The following is a 19,973-nucleotide window of genomic DNA, read 5'->3' on the forward strand; positions in this document are numbered from 1 at the left end:
CGATCTGCCTTCACCTCGGCTGCCTTCGGACTTTATATCCAGCTCCTCAACCACATTCAAACACTGACTCATGTTTGCTCAACATGTTAATCGTGATCACCGGAACCAGTTGAAAGGTGGGCTGTGATTACGGGCAGAGCTTCCTTCAAGTATCGTCATCATGTTTAGATTTGGAGAAAAGTATGAAATCAGGTTTGATGCCTCAGAATATGAAGTAGTAAATTCACAGAGGAGAAGAAAGAATCAACTCTGATTTGTACAAAACTGCTTTGCAAATATATAAATGTTGGGATTATTTAATTGCAGTACTGCCAATACCCTAGGAATGACCTGGAATTTCCAGAATACTGCTGCAGGAAACATGAGCAATGTCAGCAAACCAAAGGAGCTGCTCACTGACTTCAGAAAACGTGGTAGAGTACCCACCTACATCAATGGTGCTGAAGTGGAGATGATCAAGGGGTTCCAATTTCTAGACAGAGATAACAATTTGTTCTGGGCCAACCACATTGAAGCTATGGACAGGCTGATTTATCTTTCCCTCTGAACCCCATTCTCCTGCCTCCTCCACATAACATCTGACACCCTTACTAGTCAAGAATCTGCCAAACTCCTTAAAATTATAAATTGACTTGGCCTCTGCAGCTATCTGTGGCAATGAATTCCACAGATACACCTTACTCTGCCAAGAGAAATTCCTTCTGATCTGAAGCAATGCTTTCTAAATCTATAGCCTCTGATCCTAGACTGTCTCTCAAGTTGAAGCATCCTCTCCACATTCACTCTATCCAGGCCTTTCACTGCTCAGTAAGTTTCAATGAGGTCCCCCATCATGCTTCTAAACTCCAATGAGTACAGGCACAGTTCTGTCAAACACACATCAAACATTAACCCAATCATTCCTGGGATCATTCTCATAAACCTCCTCTGGACCCTCTCCAATGCCAGCACATCCTTCCTCAGATACTTCTTCAGAAGAGTTAGGACATTTCAATATTCAACACATTTCAAATAACACTTAGTAATATCTACTTATGCACTGTGGAATGCTTTGTATCAGGATGGATCAAAGCGTGGTTTGTCGACAGCTCTGCGCAGGACCACAAGAAAGCTCAGAGAGTGGCCCAATATGTTAAAAATACTCTACTTCATCGCCCATTACCCCATTAATTCTATCTAAATTTCTTACTGGCTGGGTCAACTTAATCAAGAACCAACTCACGTCCTGGTCATTCCCTCTTCTCTTATCTTATATATAGCAGTAAATGCAAAAGCTTGAAAACACATACCATCAGATTCAAGGACAACTTTTTCCCAATTGTTTTCAAATTCTTGAATTAACCTCTCATAGGCTACTCATTCGGTACTCATGTATTGCATAATTTGCGTGGATATGTAATTATGGTCCTGGAGTTAGCCCCCCTTAGTTTAGTTCAGTAAAACACTGAGTCAAGCACTGGACCGCTAAACTTTATTTTATGAAACAATATAAATCCCTATACAATACCTAACCACGCGGGTTCGATCCTTGTCTCTGCTTGTCCAAGCCCTTCTGCCTCGTGCAAGCAGATACCTCCAAAATGTTACGCAGTCCCAAGCGCCCTTCCAGAAGATCAACAACAACCCTAGTGGGGATCACTTTTTATAGGTCATCGGACCCTGCGGAGCAGAACTGCAATGTTGTGGCAGCCCCAACAAACCAATCACAGATATCGATTACATTAAAGTGCTTTTGACATTTCCCCAACATAATTACAAAGCACCCCATTACAATGTTTCTACAGAAGCTTCTGAAAAATAGTCAGTTAATCAAGTAATGCAACATTCTCCCAGGGAGTATAAACAATTCAAACAAGGCTTCAAACTTCAGCCAATCATCAAACAGTAACACAAACACCTTGCAACATTATTAACAGTATTTACAACCCTTCCGCAGCGGGCTAATCCTGATAATGCATCTGCAGCACCTCTGAGCTTCTTTGCAAAGTCCTCATACATTTTAACAATGGGGAGGACATCTGGACCTCACCTTATCTGATATTTCAATCAGGTACCTAGGCTTTTGGCGCCGGCTCGCAGCTTGTAGCTTTACACAGAACAAGACCAAGCAGGCCCTGCAAATGCAAAGATCCCCCATTTTATAATAACTCTAATTTAGTCAATATTAACGGATAGACAGTCAAGGGTCAAGAGGGCTTAATCGTCATAAGTACCCACAACAAAACAATGACATTCTTATTGCAACAGCATAACCAGCCTTGACACTGTCGACGAACCACGTGGTGATGCATCCAGATACAATGCTTTCTACAAAAGCATTTGTAGAAATTAAGCATCATTTGAAAAATATCGAAAGTCCTGGCTCTACTGAGGAAGTGGACTCCTCAAATGACACTGGCTCATATTTGCTCAACTTGTTGCTTGAGGCACCAGAACCAGATGAAAGGTGGACTGTGGTTATGGGCAGAGCTTCCTCCTCGTATCGTCATCATGTTTACATTTGGTGGGAATAGTATGAAATCAGGTTTTATGGCTCAGAATATGAATTGGTGAGTTCCCAGAGGAGAAGAAACAATCAACTCTGATTTGTACAAAACCGCTTTGCAAATATATACATTTTGGGATAATTTATTTGCAGTGCACTGCCAATGCCCCAGGACTCTAGGGAATTTCCAGAATACTGCTGCAGGAAACATTAGCAATGTCAGAAAACCAAAGGAGCTGGTCACTGACTTCGGAAAATGAAGAGGAGTACCTACCCCAGTCTACGTCAATGGTGTTCATTCCAAAACAGAGAACTAGGGGAGGCAATGTTGCCCAGTTTTGCTGGCCAACTGGCCCATTATACACTGAAGGAGTATATGCTGAAAGTTGCATTGAAGCTGAGTACAGCCGGTGAATGCTCGGTGAGTTGTGTTATGCAGTGGATAGGGTCAGATGGAGTGCAGTGTAGGGTCTTCTGCTGCTGGTGAATGAATGAATAAACCAACATGTAGAGGAACCAACGACAGAGCAGGCTATTTGAGACTGGGTATTGAGTAATGAGGAAGGGTTAGTTAGCAGTCTTGTTGTGCGTGGTCCCTTGGGCAAGAGTGACCATAATATGGTTGAGTTCTTCATTAGGATGGAGAGTGACGTAATTAATTCAGAAACAAGGGTTCTGAACTTAAAGAAAGGTAACTTTGAGGGTATAAGATGTGAATTGGCCAAGATAGACTGGCAATTGATTCTTAAAGGGTTGATGGTGGATATGCAATGGAAGGCATTTAAAGGCTGCATGGATGAACTACAACAATTGTTCATCCCAGTTTGGCAAAAGAATAAATCAGGGAAGGTAGTGCATCCGTGGATAACAAGGGAAATCAGGGATAGTATCAAAGCAAAAGATGAAGCATACAAATTAGCTAGAAAAAGCAGCCTACCAGAGGACTGGGAGAAATTCAGAGTCCAGCAGAGGAGGACAAAGGGCTTAATTAGGAAAGGGAAAATAGATTATGAAAGAAACCTGGCAGGGAACATAAAAACTGACTGCAAAAGTTTTTATAGATATGTGGAGAAAAAGATTAGTTAAAACAAATGTAGGTCCCTTGCAGTCAGAAACAGGTGAATTGATCATGGGGAACAAGGACATGGCAGACCAATTGAATAACTACTTTGGTTCTGTCTTCACTAAGGAAGACTTAAATAATCTGCCGGAAATAGTAGGGGACTGGGGGTCAAATGAGATGGAGGAACTGAGTGAAATTCAGGTTAGCCGGGAAGTGGTGTTAGGTAAATTGAATGGATTAAAGGCCGATAAATCCTCAGGGCCAGATAGGCTGCATCCCAGAGTTCTTAAAGAAGTAGCCCCAGAAATAGTGGATGCATTAGTGATAATTTTTCAAAAGTCTTTAGATTTTGGAGTAGTTCCTGAGGATTGGATGGTAGCTAATGTAACCCCACTTTTTCAAAAGGGAGGGAGTGAGAAAACAGGGATTTACAGACCAGTTAGTCTAACATCGGTAGTGGGGAAACCGCTAGAGTCAGTTATTAAAGATGGGATAGCAGCACATTTGGAAAGTGGTGAAATAATTGGACAAAGTCAGCTTGGATTTATGAAAGGTAAATCATGTCTGATGAATCTTATAGAATTTTTCGAGGATGTAACTAGTAGAGTGGATAAGGGAGAACCAGTGGATGTGTTATATCTGGACTTTCAGAAGGCTTTCGACAAAGTCGCACATAAGAGATTAGTATACAAACTTAAAGCACACGATATTAGGGGTTAAGTATTGATGTGGATAGATAACTGGCTGGCAGACAGGAAGAAAAGAGTAGGAGGAAGCGGGTCCTTTTCAGAATGGCAGGCAGTGACTAGTGGGGTACCGCAAGGCTCAGTGCTGGGACCCCAGCTATTTACAATATATATTAATGATTTGGACGAGGGAATTGAATGCAACATCTCCAAGTTTGCGGATGACATGAAGCTGGGGGGCGGTGTTAGCTGTGAGGAGGATGCTAGGAGGCTGCAAGATGACTTGGATAGGCTTGGTGAGTGGGCAAATGCATGGCAGATGCAGTATAATGTGGATAAATGTGAGGTTATTCACTTTGGTGGCAAAAACAGGAAGGTAGACTGTTATCTGAATGGTGGTCGATTAGGAAAAGGGGAGATGCAACGAGACCTGGGTGTCATGGTACATTGAAAGTAGGCATGCAGGTGCAGCAGGCAGTGAAGAAAGCGAATGGTATGTTAGCATTCATAGCAAATGGATTTGTGTATAGGAGCAGGGAGGTTCTACTGCAGTTGTACAGGGTCTTGGTGAGACCACACCAGGAGTATTACGTACAGTTTTGGTCTCCTAATCTGAGGAAGGACATTCTTGCCATAGAGGGAGTACAGAGAAAGTTCACCAGCCTGATTCCTGGGATGTCAGGACTTTCATATGAAGAAAAACTGGATAGACTCGGCTTGTACTCGCTAGAATTTAGAAGATTGAGGGGGGATCTTATAGAAACTTACAAAATTCTTAAGGGGTTGGACAGGCTAGATGCAGGAAGATTGTTCCCGATGTTGGGGAACTCCAGAACAAGGGGTCACAGTTTAAGCATAAAGGGGAAATCTTTTAGGACTGAGATGAGGAAAACATTTTTTACACAGAGAGTGGTGAATCTCTGGAATTCTCTGCCACTGAATGTAGTTGAGGCCAGTTCATTGGCTATATTTTAGAAGGAGTTAGATGTGACCTTTGATCAGGGGGTATGGAGAGAAAGCAGGTACAGGATACTGAGTTGGATGATCAGCCATGATCATATTGAATGGCGGTGCAGGCTCAAAGGGAAGAATGGCCTACCTGCACCTATTTTATATATTTCTATGTTTGTACTATTTATTTGCCATGGTAATAAACTCCAGTTTCTAAAATACACTTGAACTCGGCAATCAGTTTATCTATTTTACTAAAAGTAAGATCTTGACCGCTTTTCACTCACTGCGATGTGATTTCCGAGAGAACGTCGCCATTTACGGCCTCATTTTTGGCCACCTCACTCAGAGCCCCCCTCTGCCGGACTGGACTGGAGGATTTTTCCCATTGATGAAAAATCAGAGAGATTTTAAAAAATTCGCCATTCTCTCTGCTGGCGGCAGGGGAGAGGGACTATAAACCCGGAAGTGTCGTGGCTCACTCAGTCTCTGCCAGATGGTGGAAGCGAGAGGGTCCCGGCTCTCTGAGCTGCGAATAACACTGAACGCACGTCTACTCCACGCTGAGTCCCTGGGATGTGGTTTTCAGCAAATGTGTTTGTGGTCTGCAAAGTGTTTGCCCAATTAGGTTGGCTTTTTAAAGGGCTTTCAGCAAATGTGTTTTGTTGGCTTGCAAAGTGTTTTTGTCCAATTGGCTTGGCTTTTAAAGAGCTTGCTCTCAACAGTTTTCGGATGGATAAATCGTGAATAAACATTTTATTAGATCAGGACTGTGTTTAATTTCAAAATTGGCGCTCATTCTGTGATTTTTGCTCAGTTGAAAGATGGCGCCGATTACGTCATTTCCGGTTAGCGGCATGCTGGCGCTGAGTGCGTCATTTTCGGTTCGTGGCAAGAAGCGAGAGGGTGATGTCAAGAATGCGCCGAGTGCAGGCGCCGTTGAATAATTCAAGAGAACTGATTTCCCTGTCTATGGTGAGTGTGTTTGTTGGATGTGATTTAAAGCACGTTTTTGCTTCAGCAGCAGCAGCCTCTACAGGAGGCTTTAATCATTTATTTTACACATTGTATATTCAACATGTTCTGAAGATACTTGGCATTTTAGTATTGTGTGAGTGTGTGTGAGTGCATGTGTGTGTGCGTATGCGTGTGCGTGTGTGTGTGTGTGTGTGTGTGTGTGTGTGTGTGTGTGTGTGTGTGTGTGTGTGTGTGTGTGTGTGTGTGTCTGTGTGTGTGTCTGTGTGTGTGTGTGAATGAGTCTGTGTGTGTGTGTGAATGAGTCTGTGTGTGAGCGCATGTGTGTGTGCGTGTGTGTGTGGGTGTGTGTTCGTGGGTGTGTGTGTGTGTGTGTGTGTGTGTGTGTGTGTGTGTGTGTGTGTGTGTGTGTGTGTGTGTGTGTGTGTGTGTGTATGAGTCTGTGTGTGTGTCTATGTGTGTGTGTTTGTGAATGAGTCTGTGTGTGTGTGAATGAGTCTGTGTGTGTGTGTGAATGAGTCTGTGTGTGAGTGCATGTGTGTGTGCGTGTGTGTGTGGGTGTGTGTTCGTGGGTGTGTGTGTGTGTGTGTGTGTGTGTGTGTGTGTGTGTGTGTGTGTGTGTGTGTGTGTGTGTGTGTGTGTGTGTGTGTGTGTGTGTGTGTGTGTGAGAGTCTATGTGTGAGTGTCTGTGTGAAGTGGAGGGTGTGTGTGATCAACAAATAACAAATAGGACGAACTAGCACAACAGAGTCACCCCCCCCCCCCCCCCACTGGCCAGCAATATTGGAATTGGTGGAGAGGTGGAATATTGAGTTGGGTGACCAGCCCTCCCATGTGATGCTGGGACCCAACGGGTCCCACTTAGTCTAGTTATTTACTATTTTGCTTCATTAATTTTTATTCGGGCACTGCCAGCAAAGATAAATAATTTCACTGTGTTTGCAGAGGCATGACCCATAGATGCCATATTAGAATTAGAATTAGATTTTCCTTTATTGTCATTCAGACCTTACGGTCTGAACGAAATTTCGTGCCTGCAGTCATACATACAATAATACAATAATAAACAACAATAAACACAAATTAACATCCACCACAGTGAGTCCTCCAAGCACCTCCTCACTGTGGTGGAGGCAAAAATCTTAGGGCTGCAGTCTCTTCCCTCCTCTTCTCCCTCTGCGCTGAGGCGATACCCCACTGGGCGATGGTACAAACAGTCCCACTGCTCACCGAACCCCGCAAACGGGCCGGCTCAAACACCGCGTCCCGGGGTGGTCGAAGCTGCCACCCTCCAGTCCAGCGGAAGCAGCCGCTGGCCCGCGGCTGGACCCCGGACTCAGGTCACCGCCGCCAGAACACCGTCCCAGCCACCGGAGCACCGTTCCAGACCCGAGCCGGGTCGCCCTCACGTGAGTGCCATTCCTCCCTCGAGCTGGGCCGCCCCGACGGGAGCGCCGTACCTTCCTCGAGCTGGGCCGCCCCGACGGGAGCGCCACAGCCCCTCACGGGAGAGTCTCAGCCCCGCGCCAGGCCACCCTCATGGGAGCGTCACAGCCCCTCACGGGAGCGCCGTTCCAGCCCCGAGCCGGACCGCCCTCACGGGAGCGAGCCCAGGGCAAGTCCTGACTGGCTCTGCCTCCGGAGTCTCGAGGTCGCCAGCTCCGCCATTAGGCTTCAGCGCAGACGGAGGCAGAGAAGGGGTATACGACAAAAAAGTCGCATTCCCCCGAAGGGAGAGACAGCAAGCCCTGTTTCACCCCCCCCCCCCCACCCCGCCCCCTCCCCCCACACATAAACACAACCTAAAAACCAAAAACTTAACTAGACAAAACGAAAAAAACAACAAAAAAAGTAAAAACAAACGGACTGCAGGCGAGCCGCTGCTGCCAGGGCAGCGCCGCCACTTCCGGAAAATTGGCACAGAGGGTAGAGCTACTGTCTCAAATTTCCAGTGACTGTATTCAATCCTGACCCTGGGTGCTTTCTGTGTGGTGTTTGTATGTTCTGCCTGTGTCCGTGTGAGCTTCCATCAGATCTCTAGTTTCCTTATACATTTCAAGAATGTGCAAATCGCTTTTGTGAATTACCCCTTGTATGTGGAGCATAGGTAGAATGTGGGTAGGATAAAATGTGTTTGTGTAGGGTTGGGGTAAGTGTGGGTGCCTGATGGTCAGTAAAGACTCAGTGGATGAAAGACCTTGTCCATGCAGGTTCTCTCCATAACTCCATCAGTTGGGTGATGGCACGGCTGGATGCGAGGAGTGGAGGGCTGTGCAGCCTTTAGAGAGAAACAGCCGAACTGGCCCCTGCTCATCCCCCAAGGACCGGAGAACCAGAGAGGAGGATGGAGGAAGCCGGCGACGGTGGTTGTGAAAGCGAGGGCTGGTAAGAGCTCTATTATAGTTGAGAAGATGGCACCAAAACCAGGCGACTATTACATGCGGACTCAGAGGATTATATTTAAGCTCTTTGTATTAATCGTGGATTATGTTTAGGTATTGCAGTAGCTTACTGAACTGTATGCAGAAAAAAAAAGAAATTCACTTTAAGCATGTACATGTGACAATATAGAACCATTGAACATTGAACATTGATCAAGCACGATTACACCAAAATTTATACGGATACATGTTCAACCTAATTTCTCTGCTTTTGCTTCATGTCCCAGTGGAAATGAGTCCAATTGTCTTGAACTCTGCCTCACCTGCCTCCCCCACCACAATTGCTACTTTCAGTGGACTGCCAATCCACAGATGAGGACCTGATTATATCACTTAGACACATTTTCAGACATTACTTGGTTTTCTTATTTTTCAGAAAATTTTCCTGCATTTGCCTATGAATTTCTTTCAGGTGGATCGTAAAGTAGGACCTGAGCAACACTGTGACCAGGCAAGTTGAAATGACCTGACTTTTGAGTGCTCTAAATGTATTGCTGACTGTGTGAGAGGTTGCTAACGAAGCTAACCTTTGGTTTATTCCATAGATGTACGAGGTGAAGACTTGAGCTTGAACTGTCCCTGCAAATTGTTCAGAGTCCACAATCCCGGCAACAGGAATTTAATGGGGCCCACAGGATGAAATGTGGGATTTCGGAGTGCGTTGGTGGAGAGATGTCAGCATGAATCACCTCTCAAACCATTGCCCAGCTCACCACAAATGGTACACACTGGTTTATTTAGTTTGTTATGTTTACTTTTTGCTAATATTTTTAATTAATATCCAAAATGTTTAAAAGGATTCTACCTCGCAAGTACACACTGGAGGCTATTTACATCGGCCAATTAACCCAACGACCTGCACATCTTTGGGGGGTTGTGAGGAAACTGGAGCACCCAGGGGAACCGCAAGCTGTCATAGGGAGAACATGCAAACTCCACACAGACAGCAGCAAAGGTCAAGATTGAACTAGGATCACAAGAAACGTGAAGCAGCAGCTCTACCCGCTGCATTATTTTACACTGTTGAAGTATTTACTCACTGTGCACCCACTGAACAAGAGAGAAAATATTCAAGCTGCAGCATATTTCAATAATCATTAATCCCTAATTACACCCAACCCAACTCATTCACTCCCAAATGTAATTATTTGAAAATTAAATTGTTGGATACTTTAAAAAAAATAAAAGGCTAACGTCAGATATGAATAACAAACAACCCAAATACTTCAATTTTGCTGCAAATTATATAAGCTACGTATTTGTAGGAAAGACAAATTCATGTGTGTATATATTTATATCATGGTATATGGACACATTTATCTGTTTTGTAGTAAATGCCTACTATTTTCTGTGTGCTTAAGCAAAGCAAGAATTTCATTGTCCTATACAGGGACACATGACAATAAGCTCACTTGAACTTGAACTTGAACTGCAGATGCTGGTTTAAATCGAAGATAGACACAAAATGCTGGAGTAACTCAGCGCGAAAGGCAGCATCTCAGGAGAGAAGAATTGGGTGACGTTTCGGAACGAGACCCTTCTTCAACTATCTAGGTTGCAGTGCCTGACAATATAGAGCAGCTAATGGTCCAACACAAGAGGACTTTGCCAGACAGAGAAGGTCCCACATCAAGAGGTCCCACTGGACATGGGAGCTGCATCATCAGTGAGGGATCGGCTGACTTGAGCACAATGGCTGAATAAACCTCTGTAGATTAGTGACATGCTAAACAAATTCTGGGAGCAAAACCATGAATATTTGTTAATCATTTTATTTAAATCCACAATGTATTACACAATAATTTACAGCAAAAAAACAGAATATTTACAAACAGTAGAATTTCCCAGTTACAGTGATATGTACAGTCAGGAGCTCCGTCCCCTGTCATTTTATATGAGCAAGTACAGTACAGGTGACAGTGTCTTGTTTATTCTGAATGAGGTCTTCTTGTGTTCACACTGAGTTCATGTTCTCAGGAGTTTCATTCATGCTTAGTGTCTCCCTCTTGAGACTCAATTCCTCGTTTGAAGACTCCTCCAGAGATAATTCTGTTGACTTGCTTTTCATCTGTTTGACAAGAAAAAAAAATTCAAATATTAGAATAAGTTCCAGATACAAATTTTAAATAATTTTATTTTAGTTTATATATGGATAACTGGTACTACTATAAATCTCAGAATTGTAAGTGCTGTAACTGCACAGTAAACACTTCACAAGCTGAGGTGCAGTATAATATTGATATACTTCTTCTATATTGAGTCCACATCACAAGATTAGAAATTATTCAGCCAGAGCTGAACACACTACTCGGCATCTGCATACAAAAGCGTCTTGTGGTTCTTGTGCTTCTTGTGCGTAGTGGTGGAAAGATTGGTGGGAATATGGCCACGACATGAACTCTCTTTCCTTGACCCCATTGATATGCTGGGGCATTGAGATAAATTATTAACGTAACAGAGATGAGTTCATCAGTTGGTCACGGCTGTGTTGACCTCCTCCTTCGCACTCTCCCAGAACAGGTAATTATACGCTGTTAAATCTTGACAATCTCTAGGATGCTCCCCTAATGAAACTGGTGGTTATATGTCCACACACCAGGATTGTCCTCAAGGAGATTGCCTTTTCTAATTCTTGTTCAAAATTAAGCGAAGACCAAACTTACATTTACGGTAAAGTTGGTAATCTTCAGCCTCTGAACATCCAAAAGCATTTGTGCAATGATATTCTCTCCCCATCTGTCTAATGATTAGAGGAGTCAGTGTGGTGGATGTTTATGTTAAAATGTATTTTGTGTGTTCTGTTGCTTCTATTGATATGACTGTATGGTAAATCAAATTCCTCGAATGTTGCAATAGACAATAGAAAATTGGTGCAGGAGTAGGCCATTCGGCCATTCGAGCCAGCACCGCCATTCAATATGATCATGGCTGATCATCACCAATCAGTACCCCGTTCCTGCCTTCTCCCCATATTCCCTGACTCCGCTATCTTTAAGAGCCCTATCTAGCTCTCTCTTGAAAGTTTCCAGAGAACCTGCCTCCACCGTCCTCTGACGCTGAGAATTCCACACTCACAACTCTGTGTGTGAAAAAAGTGTTTCCTCGTCTCCGTCTTGCCCCTTATTCTTGCAAAACAAACTTGGCTAATAAAGTATAAAGTATGATTATATGATTATGGGTAGACATTTAACAAAGAGAAGCTTGACCAAGCGTCTTTATCTTAACTATAGATATGGATTTCCTGATTATACTCACATTGGAAGACTCCTCGATTGATGTCTCTTTTGACTTGTCTTTTTCCTGTGTGAAAATATTAATATTTATTTATTCAGCACTACGCATTCAGCATTATGCTGAACAGCATTCTGCATAAGGTTGTTAAGGGCTTGGACACGCTAGAGGCAGGAAACATGTTCCCGATGTTAGGGGGGACCAGAACAAGGGGCCACAGTTTAAGAATAATGAGTATGCCATTTAGAACGGAGACGAGGAAACACTTTTTGTTACAGTGGTGAGTCTGTGGAATTCTCTGCCTCAGAGGGCGGTGGAGGCAGGTTCTCCGGATGCATTCAAGAGAGAGCTAGATAGGGCTCTTAAAAATAGCAGAGTCAGGGAATATGGGGAGATTGGGGATGATCAGTCATGATCATATTGAATGGCGGTGCTGGCTCGAAGGGCCAAATGGCCTACTCCTGCACCTATTGTCTATTGTCTATTGTCTATTGTCTATTACATTTTATAGACTGTGAGTTAACCACTGAACAAAACCTTTGATGAGTGAATTATAAATAATCCTATTTATATCAGGGCAAATAAGTATTTAAGAATCTGTATTGGAGAGGAAAAGACCTCACTAAAATATTTGCATTCGTTCTGCTTAACTATGGTTAATGAAGCCTGGATAACATGAGGAGTGGGGTCAGTGGAGCCAACTCAACAATCCTCCTCGGCCCCAACTTCCCCACTGGAATCAGACAGCTGATTTCTTTTTGAACTGCATTGAGCTACAATAAATGATTGTCTCACCCTCTATTTTAACATAGTTCACCCCAAGATATTAAACAATATCAGAAAGATAATTCGAAAATCTTTCTACTTATACTCACATCGTGTGGATCCTCGATCGATGTCTCTGTTGATTGGGATTTGTCCTGTTTGGAAATAATATTTATATATTTAGTACATGACAATAATGAGTAATTTAGAAAATCATGAATGTCCATCAGACTTCTGAACCAATCATATCTTTTTCACCCATTTCCTGGAAGTGCTGCCTAACTCTACCCCCAATTCAGTTCATCTGTTATTGTATTTTTGCACTGGTTCAAATTGTACTACAGTTTTGCGGTTTGTGTTATGTTGATTTTTAATGGAGTTCTAATTCATTGTAGAGATTCTGGTCATTTCAGAGTTGTGGTTCGGTACAAGTGGAGCAAGCTATTAGGAAGGCAAATGATCTGTTGCCATTGTTACAAACGGACTTGAGCACAAGAGTACTACAAAGACGTGGAATCTTTGTGTGTGTCGTGTACAATTTTGGTCCCCTTATCTAAGGAAGGATATGCTAGATATAAAGAGAGCAGCAAAGATTCACCAGGCTAGTTCCTGGAATGTACAATGTGCCACATGATGAGAGACAGAGTAGGCTTAGACATTTACAGGTGAGGTGATTGCCTCTCAATGAACATAATTATGGTAATGTGTGCCAGGAGTGAGAGAGGGGATGTTTCCACTCTCTCAGGTGTCTAAAGCTTTGGTCGCAGACTCAAAGTATTGAATACATCAATTAGGATTGAGCAGAGGAAGAACCTCTTCACTGGGAGGTGGACTTTGGATCTCTCATCCCAGAGAACAAAGAAGGATCAGTCACAGTTCAGTCAAGGTTTACAGGTTTTGTTTATTAAAGATGTGTTGAGGTGAAGATAATATTCAAAGACCACTCAGTGTCCTCCCTTCCACTGATTGGACCAAACATATTATGAGTTAAAATCCTTCCACCCCATTCTACACCATAATATGGTTGAGAATCAAGAGATAACAATTCACAAATTACTTACATTTGTTGAATCTTCCAGTAAAGTTTCTTCTGACTTGCTTTCCACCTATATAAAAGCATTAACATTTTGGAAATAAGAGGATGGATTTGGTAAGATACAAGCATTTATAGATTCCCTCCAAATTATAGAGTAGAATAGTGAATTAGAAATGAAAGATTGTTAAACCTACATTCATTCCTGAGTATTGATTCAATGAGATAGTGTTGGACGGAGGAATTTTAATTCAAAGTCTCACTCCACAATGCCTCAATATCCAATAAAATGCCTGGGAAAGTGGCTGTGCATAGTCAATTAATATTCCTACAACAAGCAACAGAGGCGTGAATTGCCATCTGCTTAAGTGAAGCTCTGGTTTCCCTCCAGGAAAGATTTGTATTCCGTGACTGCTATTGGTGTCAGCCTGGGAGACACTGCTCCTTTAATTTTATCTTGTTGATGCTAAATTCATCTTCAGTGGAAACCAGCCCCTTACACACTGAAATTAAATATCAGAATGCCCTCCCTCCACATCAGACTGTGACAACACGCTTTCTCACTCACTATTCTGAATGGAGTAGCTAACACTTCATTGCCAACATTTGTTCAACAAGAGAAATCATCTGACAAAATACTAGTTAATACTCACACTTGAGGTTTCCTCTAGCGATGTCTCATTTGATTTGCTTTGAGCCTGTGTGAAGAAATATACATTTTGATCTTAATAACTGGACAACAGAGAAATGTTTTTAAAAATGATCTTGTGTTAGAATTCCCACTGCCCAGAATTGTATAACTGTACAGTTACCTCAATACTGGTTTCATTGGACTCTGTTGAGTCACTCTCGCTGTCAATGGTCTTCAGACCTTCACACTCCACATCAACGTCAGCCACTTTATCAGCAAAATATTCCACACGGCTTTTGCAAAACCCTTTCTCCTGTGAAATAATGCAGGGAAATTATTGACGAATGCAAACTCAACTCTGGATCAAAGTGATTAAAATATAACCCAATTTACAGGGTTTTGTTTAATTTAACTTAGCATGTATGGGCAATTCTATGAAATAATCTACAATTATAGCTCTTTCAATGATGTTACTCATTACACACAAAGATTCTAATAGTTAACAATGTAATTCTAGACTCACAACAATGTTCCTGGAGAGGAAGGTGCAACTGGGATCATCAAATTCCTGCCCAGAATTCTTGGAGCAGACAGTTTCTTTCACTGCGAATGTTAAATCCACATTGTATGACAGTTTACCCGTGCGATAGGTCTGAAAGCAAAATAGTTTATTGATGTATGATTGTATCATTATATCTGCTTTTTTTTAAAAACAAATATCTGATGAAGCTTAAATCTACACAGGTCTTTTCTTCAGCAGATGATTACATTGGCGGTGCCAGTATCATCACCCATAATGAGCACGAGACTTAATTAGTTCAAAGGTAAAATTCCAACCTTACTTCCAAATCATTTGTCTAGTGTCAGTATCAAGACTTAAGTACAGATTTGGGATTTAAGTTCTTGATCTGATATTCATTGAAAACAGTGTAATATAAGATAGAGCTCATATTTAGTAATTAAATATCCCTGCAACCCTTTAACTGATTCTCACCCTCACGTGCCCACCTGTTCCCTTTTGATTATTTTTGCCATGAACATACTCTGGGGTTAATTTATAGTAGCCAATTAACTTGCACTCAGACACGTAGCATGTGAAACAATTAGACCGGGACCCACTTACATTTGTCACACCTCTCCTGGTGATCGCACACAGGTTGGTGATCTCGGTGATTTCATTCAGTTTTGCAACTGAGGCTCTCAGAGCATCCTTGGTGCTTGGCACTCCTGCAGAGAGAGAAGGAAAGTTGTACAAGACAATCAAACAAGCGTCAGTGAAGTATTTTTACACATTAGTGAATTGTCGCTGACTAAAGCTCATTACCAGTAACTCATTGCTTTCTGAGGCCCTCCCCCTCCCCAGTACCTACCTGAGCAGTGGAGGATCTGCACGGCAGCGATGGCGAGGAGGAAGGATTTCATTCTGCCTTGTGTAGGATCAGCTGGCTGGGTTCTCAGAGTAAAGTTGCTGCTTCTCTCTCTCGATCTGCCTCACCTCGCTGCCTTCGGTCTTTATATCCTGCACCTCCACCACATTCAAACACTGACTCATGTTTGCTCAGCGTGTTAATCGTGGTCACCGGAACCAGATGAAATGTGGGCTGTGATTACCGGCAGAGCTTCCTCCAAGTATCGTCATCGTGTTTAGATTTGGTGGGAAAAGTATGAAATCAGGATTTATGCCTCAGAATATGAAATAGCATGAAACTACGGAAAGGACAGCACACCAATGCCTCCATAGGTTCATAAGATATATGAGAAGAATCAGGTCATTTGGTGTATCATGTCTACTCCCCCTTTCAATCATGGCTGATTTATCTTTCCCTCTCAACCCAATTCTCCAGCCTCCTCCCCGTAACATCTGACACCTTTACTAATCAAGAAATTGCCAATCTCCTTAAAAATATCCATTGACTTTGCCTCTACAGCTATCTGTGGCAATGAATTCCACAGATACACCTTACTTTGACTAAAGAAATTCCTCCTGATCTAAAGCTATGCTTTCTAAAACTATATCCTCTGTCCTAGACTGTCTCACAAGTTGAAACATCCTCTCCACATGTGCTCTATCCAGGCCTTTCACTATTCAGTAAGTTTCAATGAGGTCCCCCATCATGCTTCTAAACTCCAGCGAGTACAGGCACAGTGCTGCCATACACGCATCAAATATTAAGCCAATCATTCCTGGGATCATTCTCGTAAACCTCCTCTGGACCCTATCCAATGCCAGCACATCCTTCCTCAGATACTTCTTCAAAAGAGTTAGGAAATTCAACACATTTCAAATAACACTTAGTAATGTCTATATATGCACTGTGGAATGCTTTGTATCAGGATGGATCAAAGCGTGGTTTGTCGACTGCTCTGCGCAGAACCGCAAGAAAGCTCAGAGAGTAATGAACGAAGCCCAATATGTCAAGTAAACTCGCCTTCATCCCCCATTGCCCCATTACCTAAACTTCTTTCTGGCTGGGGAAAGCAGCCAACATAATCATGAACCAACTCACGTTCCGGTCATTCCTTCTTCCCCCATCTTCCATAAAGCAGTGAATGCTACAAACAATTACCATCAGATTCAAGGAAAACTTTTTCCCAATTGTTATCAAACTCTTGAACTGACCTCTCATATGCTACTCATGTACTCTTGTGTTGTATGATTTGCCTGGATGGACAGTCAAGAGTCAAGAGGGCTTAATCGTCGTATGTACCTACTACAAAACAATAAAATAGTAAGATTAAACGAGAACTTACCAGTTTGAAGTTTGATCTTTATTTTATGAGGAGTAACGTTGAGGGAATACGTGAAGAACCCCGCTAGGACGCATGCGTGTCATTCTTCAAAGCAGCGGTGTGGAATCACAGATAACTATAATGACTAAACATAGTAAGATTAGAGAAGAGATACCAGTTGAGTATATGATCAAGGGTGGGAGCGGAGGGCACGTATTCCCTCAACGTTACTCCTCATAAAATAAAGATCAAACTTCAAACTGATAAGTTCTCGTTTAATCTTACTATTTTACTTCGGAGTCACGTGAGTGACTACGTGAAGTTTTCAAAGCTCTGTGATTTCATGCCGTGGACGAGTCCATGACACACATCTGCCTTGGTATAGGGGAGAAATATTTTCGACATCCATACGGTATGTAGATGCAACAAACAAATTTGTTAACAAAATAAATCATAAACCCCGTATATTCATGGGGACAAATTATATTATGGAATTTAAAATAGTTTTTGAAAAAGTTCCAGTTTCCTCCACTGGTTTATTATAAAATTTACAGAAAGTTCCTTCTGATGACCATCCTGCCGTCTTGAGGATCTGATCCAATGGAACATCCAACTTGTATGCTGCCGATGTAGCTGCAGCCCTGGTGGAGTGAGATTTAAACAATTAGTATCTATACCTGCTTTAGTAAGTACTTGTTTTATCCATTTGGAAATGGTCTGTTTTGTTATTCGTTTATGAGGCTGCCTGTGGCTAAAGAGCAGTGCCTTTTTTGTGCCTCTGATGGTTTTGGTTTGTTTAATGTATTCTTTTAGATGTGTTACCACACACAGTCGCTCATCTGCAGGGTAGTTATTGAAAATCACTTTTAGGCCTGCCGACCCCTGTCTGTTCTGTTTTACCAGTTCCTGGATGTAAAAATGTAAATTTTCCTGCGAACTGGTCATGTTATCCAGCCTCAATTTGTGTAGGGAGTGCGCCCTTTGTGCTGTGACCAATGCCATCAGCATGACCGTTTTTAAGGTCAAAGTCTGTAATGACAGGCTAGTGGATGGAGTCCAGTTCCTTAGTAGATTCAGAACGATGCCAACGTCCCATATATGGGAATATCTGGCCTTAGGAGGGTTAGCATTGAATATGCCCCTCATGAGCTTGGTTACCAAAGGGTGTGACCCCACAGGCTGTCGTTCCGTTTCTCTCCAGAGGTAGGTAGACAGGGCACTTTTGGCACAGTTGATGGCGCTGTACGTAAGTCGTTCGTCATGGTGTAAATTTACCAGAAATTCCAATACCGGTTGAATGTTCGTAGGTCTGTGGATAATGTTGTTCTGGTTGCAATACCTGTGCCATTTTCTGATATATACTAGGTATTGATTTTTTGTTGACTCTCGTTGGGCTCCAGCGATCATGTTCATAGCTCTCGTTGTTAAGCCCAGGTGTAATAAAGGAGCTTTCAGACTCTACAAACCAAAACGTAATGTGACGATGACAAGGATGACTTGTCCTAGTTGCTGGATTTACCAGTAGATCCGGTCTGTGTTGAATGGTGATGTGAGGTTCTAATATCATCTCCTGTACCACTGGGAACCATGGTTGGGTTGGCCAATCGGGTACTATTAAGATACCAGACGCAGAGTCTTGTCTTATCTTACTTAGTACCCGACTGATGAGGGAGAAGGGAGGGAATGCATAAAAGAACAATTTCCCCCCAATGCAGCGAAACAGCATCTGTAGCTGCTGCCCCAGGGTCTGGTTCCCATGATACATATTTTGGCACTTGGTGGTTAAGCCTGGATGCGAATAGATCGACATCTGGTGTTCCGTATCGTGCTGTAATTTCAGCAAATACTTTTCTGTCCAACATCCATTCGATGTTGTCATTGAATTTGCGTGACCTGGTGTCTGCCACTAAGTTTTGTCTACCTGGTAAGTAGGTAGCTGATATCCAAATTCCTCTGCGGATACACTATTGCCAGATCTAGTTTGCCAGATTGTCACATGATGTCGATTTGTTTCCACCCATGTAGTTGATGTATGCTACCACAGTGGTGTTATCAATTTGTAATCTTACATGCTGGTGAGATAACCCTAAGCAATATGACTTAAGGCCGTGAAAAGCTCCCAATATTTCTAAGTAATTTATGCCCAAAGTGTGTAGTAATGATGACTCCTGTTCATTCCATCTCCCACCACAGCTGGTGATGGAATCCGTGGCACCCCATCCAAGAGCACTAGCATCCGTTTGTAGTGTGATAGACGGATTGCTGATAATGATTGGATTGGAAACAATGCCTAATGTTTTCTTTCCACCATTGTAGTTCTAATATGGCTTCTTTTGGTAGTTCCATAGGTCTATCAAAATGACCTCCATTGTATTTTAGAGCTGTTATTTTTGCCCTTTGTAAATTCTGATAATATAAAGGTCCGAATTGTGCAGCTGGAAAAGCTGCTATTATCTTGCCAATCATTCTCGCCACCTGTCTAATAGATGGTTTGCTTGTGTCAATGATTTTGCTGCAATCCTCCTCGAGGGCTATTGCTTTGTCTTGTGGCAAAGTCACTGACATAAGAACTGAGTTAATGGTAAATCCCAAGAAATCCATTGTTGTTGAAGGTTTCAATTTAGATTTAATTGGATGGATAATGAATCCTAGGCTTTCAAATATTTGTATGGTGGCTGTTATTGTTAATTCTGCTTGTTTCACCCTTTTGCCCAATATAAGTATATCATCCAAATAAGCTATCACAATCTGTTTATGTTCCCGTAGGAAAGCTAAGGCTGGTTTTAATAATTTAGTAAATAACCTAGGTCCATTTGGTAGTGCTCTGTATTGCCAGAGTTGATCCATCCAATTAAATTTCAAATAACGTCTGTGGTCACCTGTTATGGGTACTGAATAGTAAGCAGCTTTTAAATCAATGCTTGCCATATAGTAACCTTTGGAGATTAATAGTTTAGCAGTAGCAAAGGTTTCCATTTTGAA

The 19,973-nt window shown here is 42.4% G+C and overlaps 1 protein-coding gene across 1 annotated transcript; it reads right to left on the reverse strand.

The window, feature by feature from the left end:
* Positions 1 to 10,555: 10,555 nt before the first annotated feature.
* On the reverse strand, positions 10,556 to 15,756 carry LOC116974891 (secreted phosphoprotein 24-like). Its single transcript, XM_033023502.1, has 8 exons — positions 15,632 to 15,756; positions 15,385 to 15,488; positions 14,785 to 14,913; positions 14,443 to 14,574; positions 14,284 to 14,328; positions 13,659 to 13,703; positions 11,857 to 11,901; positions 10,556 to 10,669 (listed from the first exon to the last, which is right to left on the reverse strand). The coding sequence occupies exons 1-8, from the start codon at positions 15,681 to 15,683 to the stop codon at positions 10,556 to 10,558; spliced, it is 666 nt and encodes a 221-aa protein (XP_032879393.1). The 5' UTR covers positions 15,684 to 15,756.
* Positions 15,757 to 19,973: the final 4,217 nt, after the last annotated feature.

This window comes from Amblyraja radiata, chromosome 7 (genome assembly GCF_010909765.2).
Source record: "Amblyraja radiata isolate CabotCenter1 chromosome 7, sAmbRad1.1.pri, whole genome shotgun sequence".
In the NCBI taxonomy this organism is placed as follows: Eukaryota; Metazoa; Chordata; class Chondrichthyes; order Rajiformes; family Rajidae; genus Amblyraja; species Amblyraja radiata.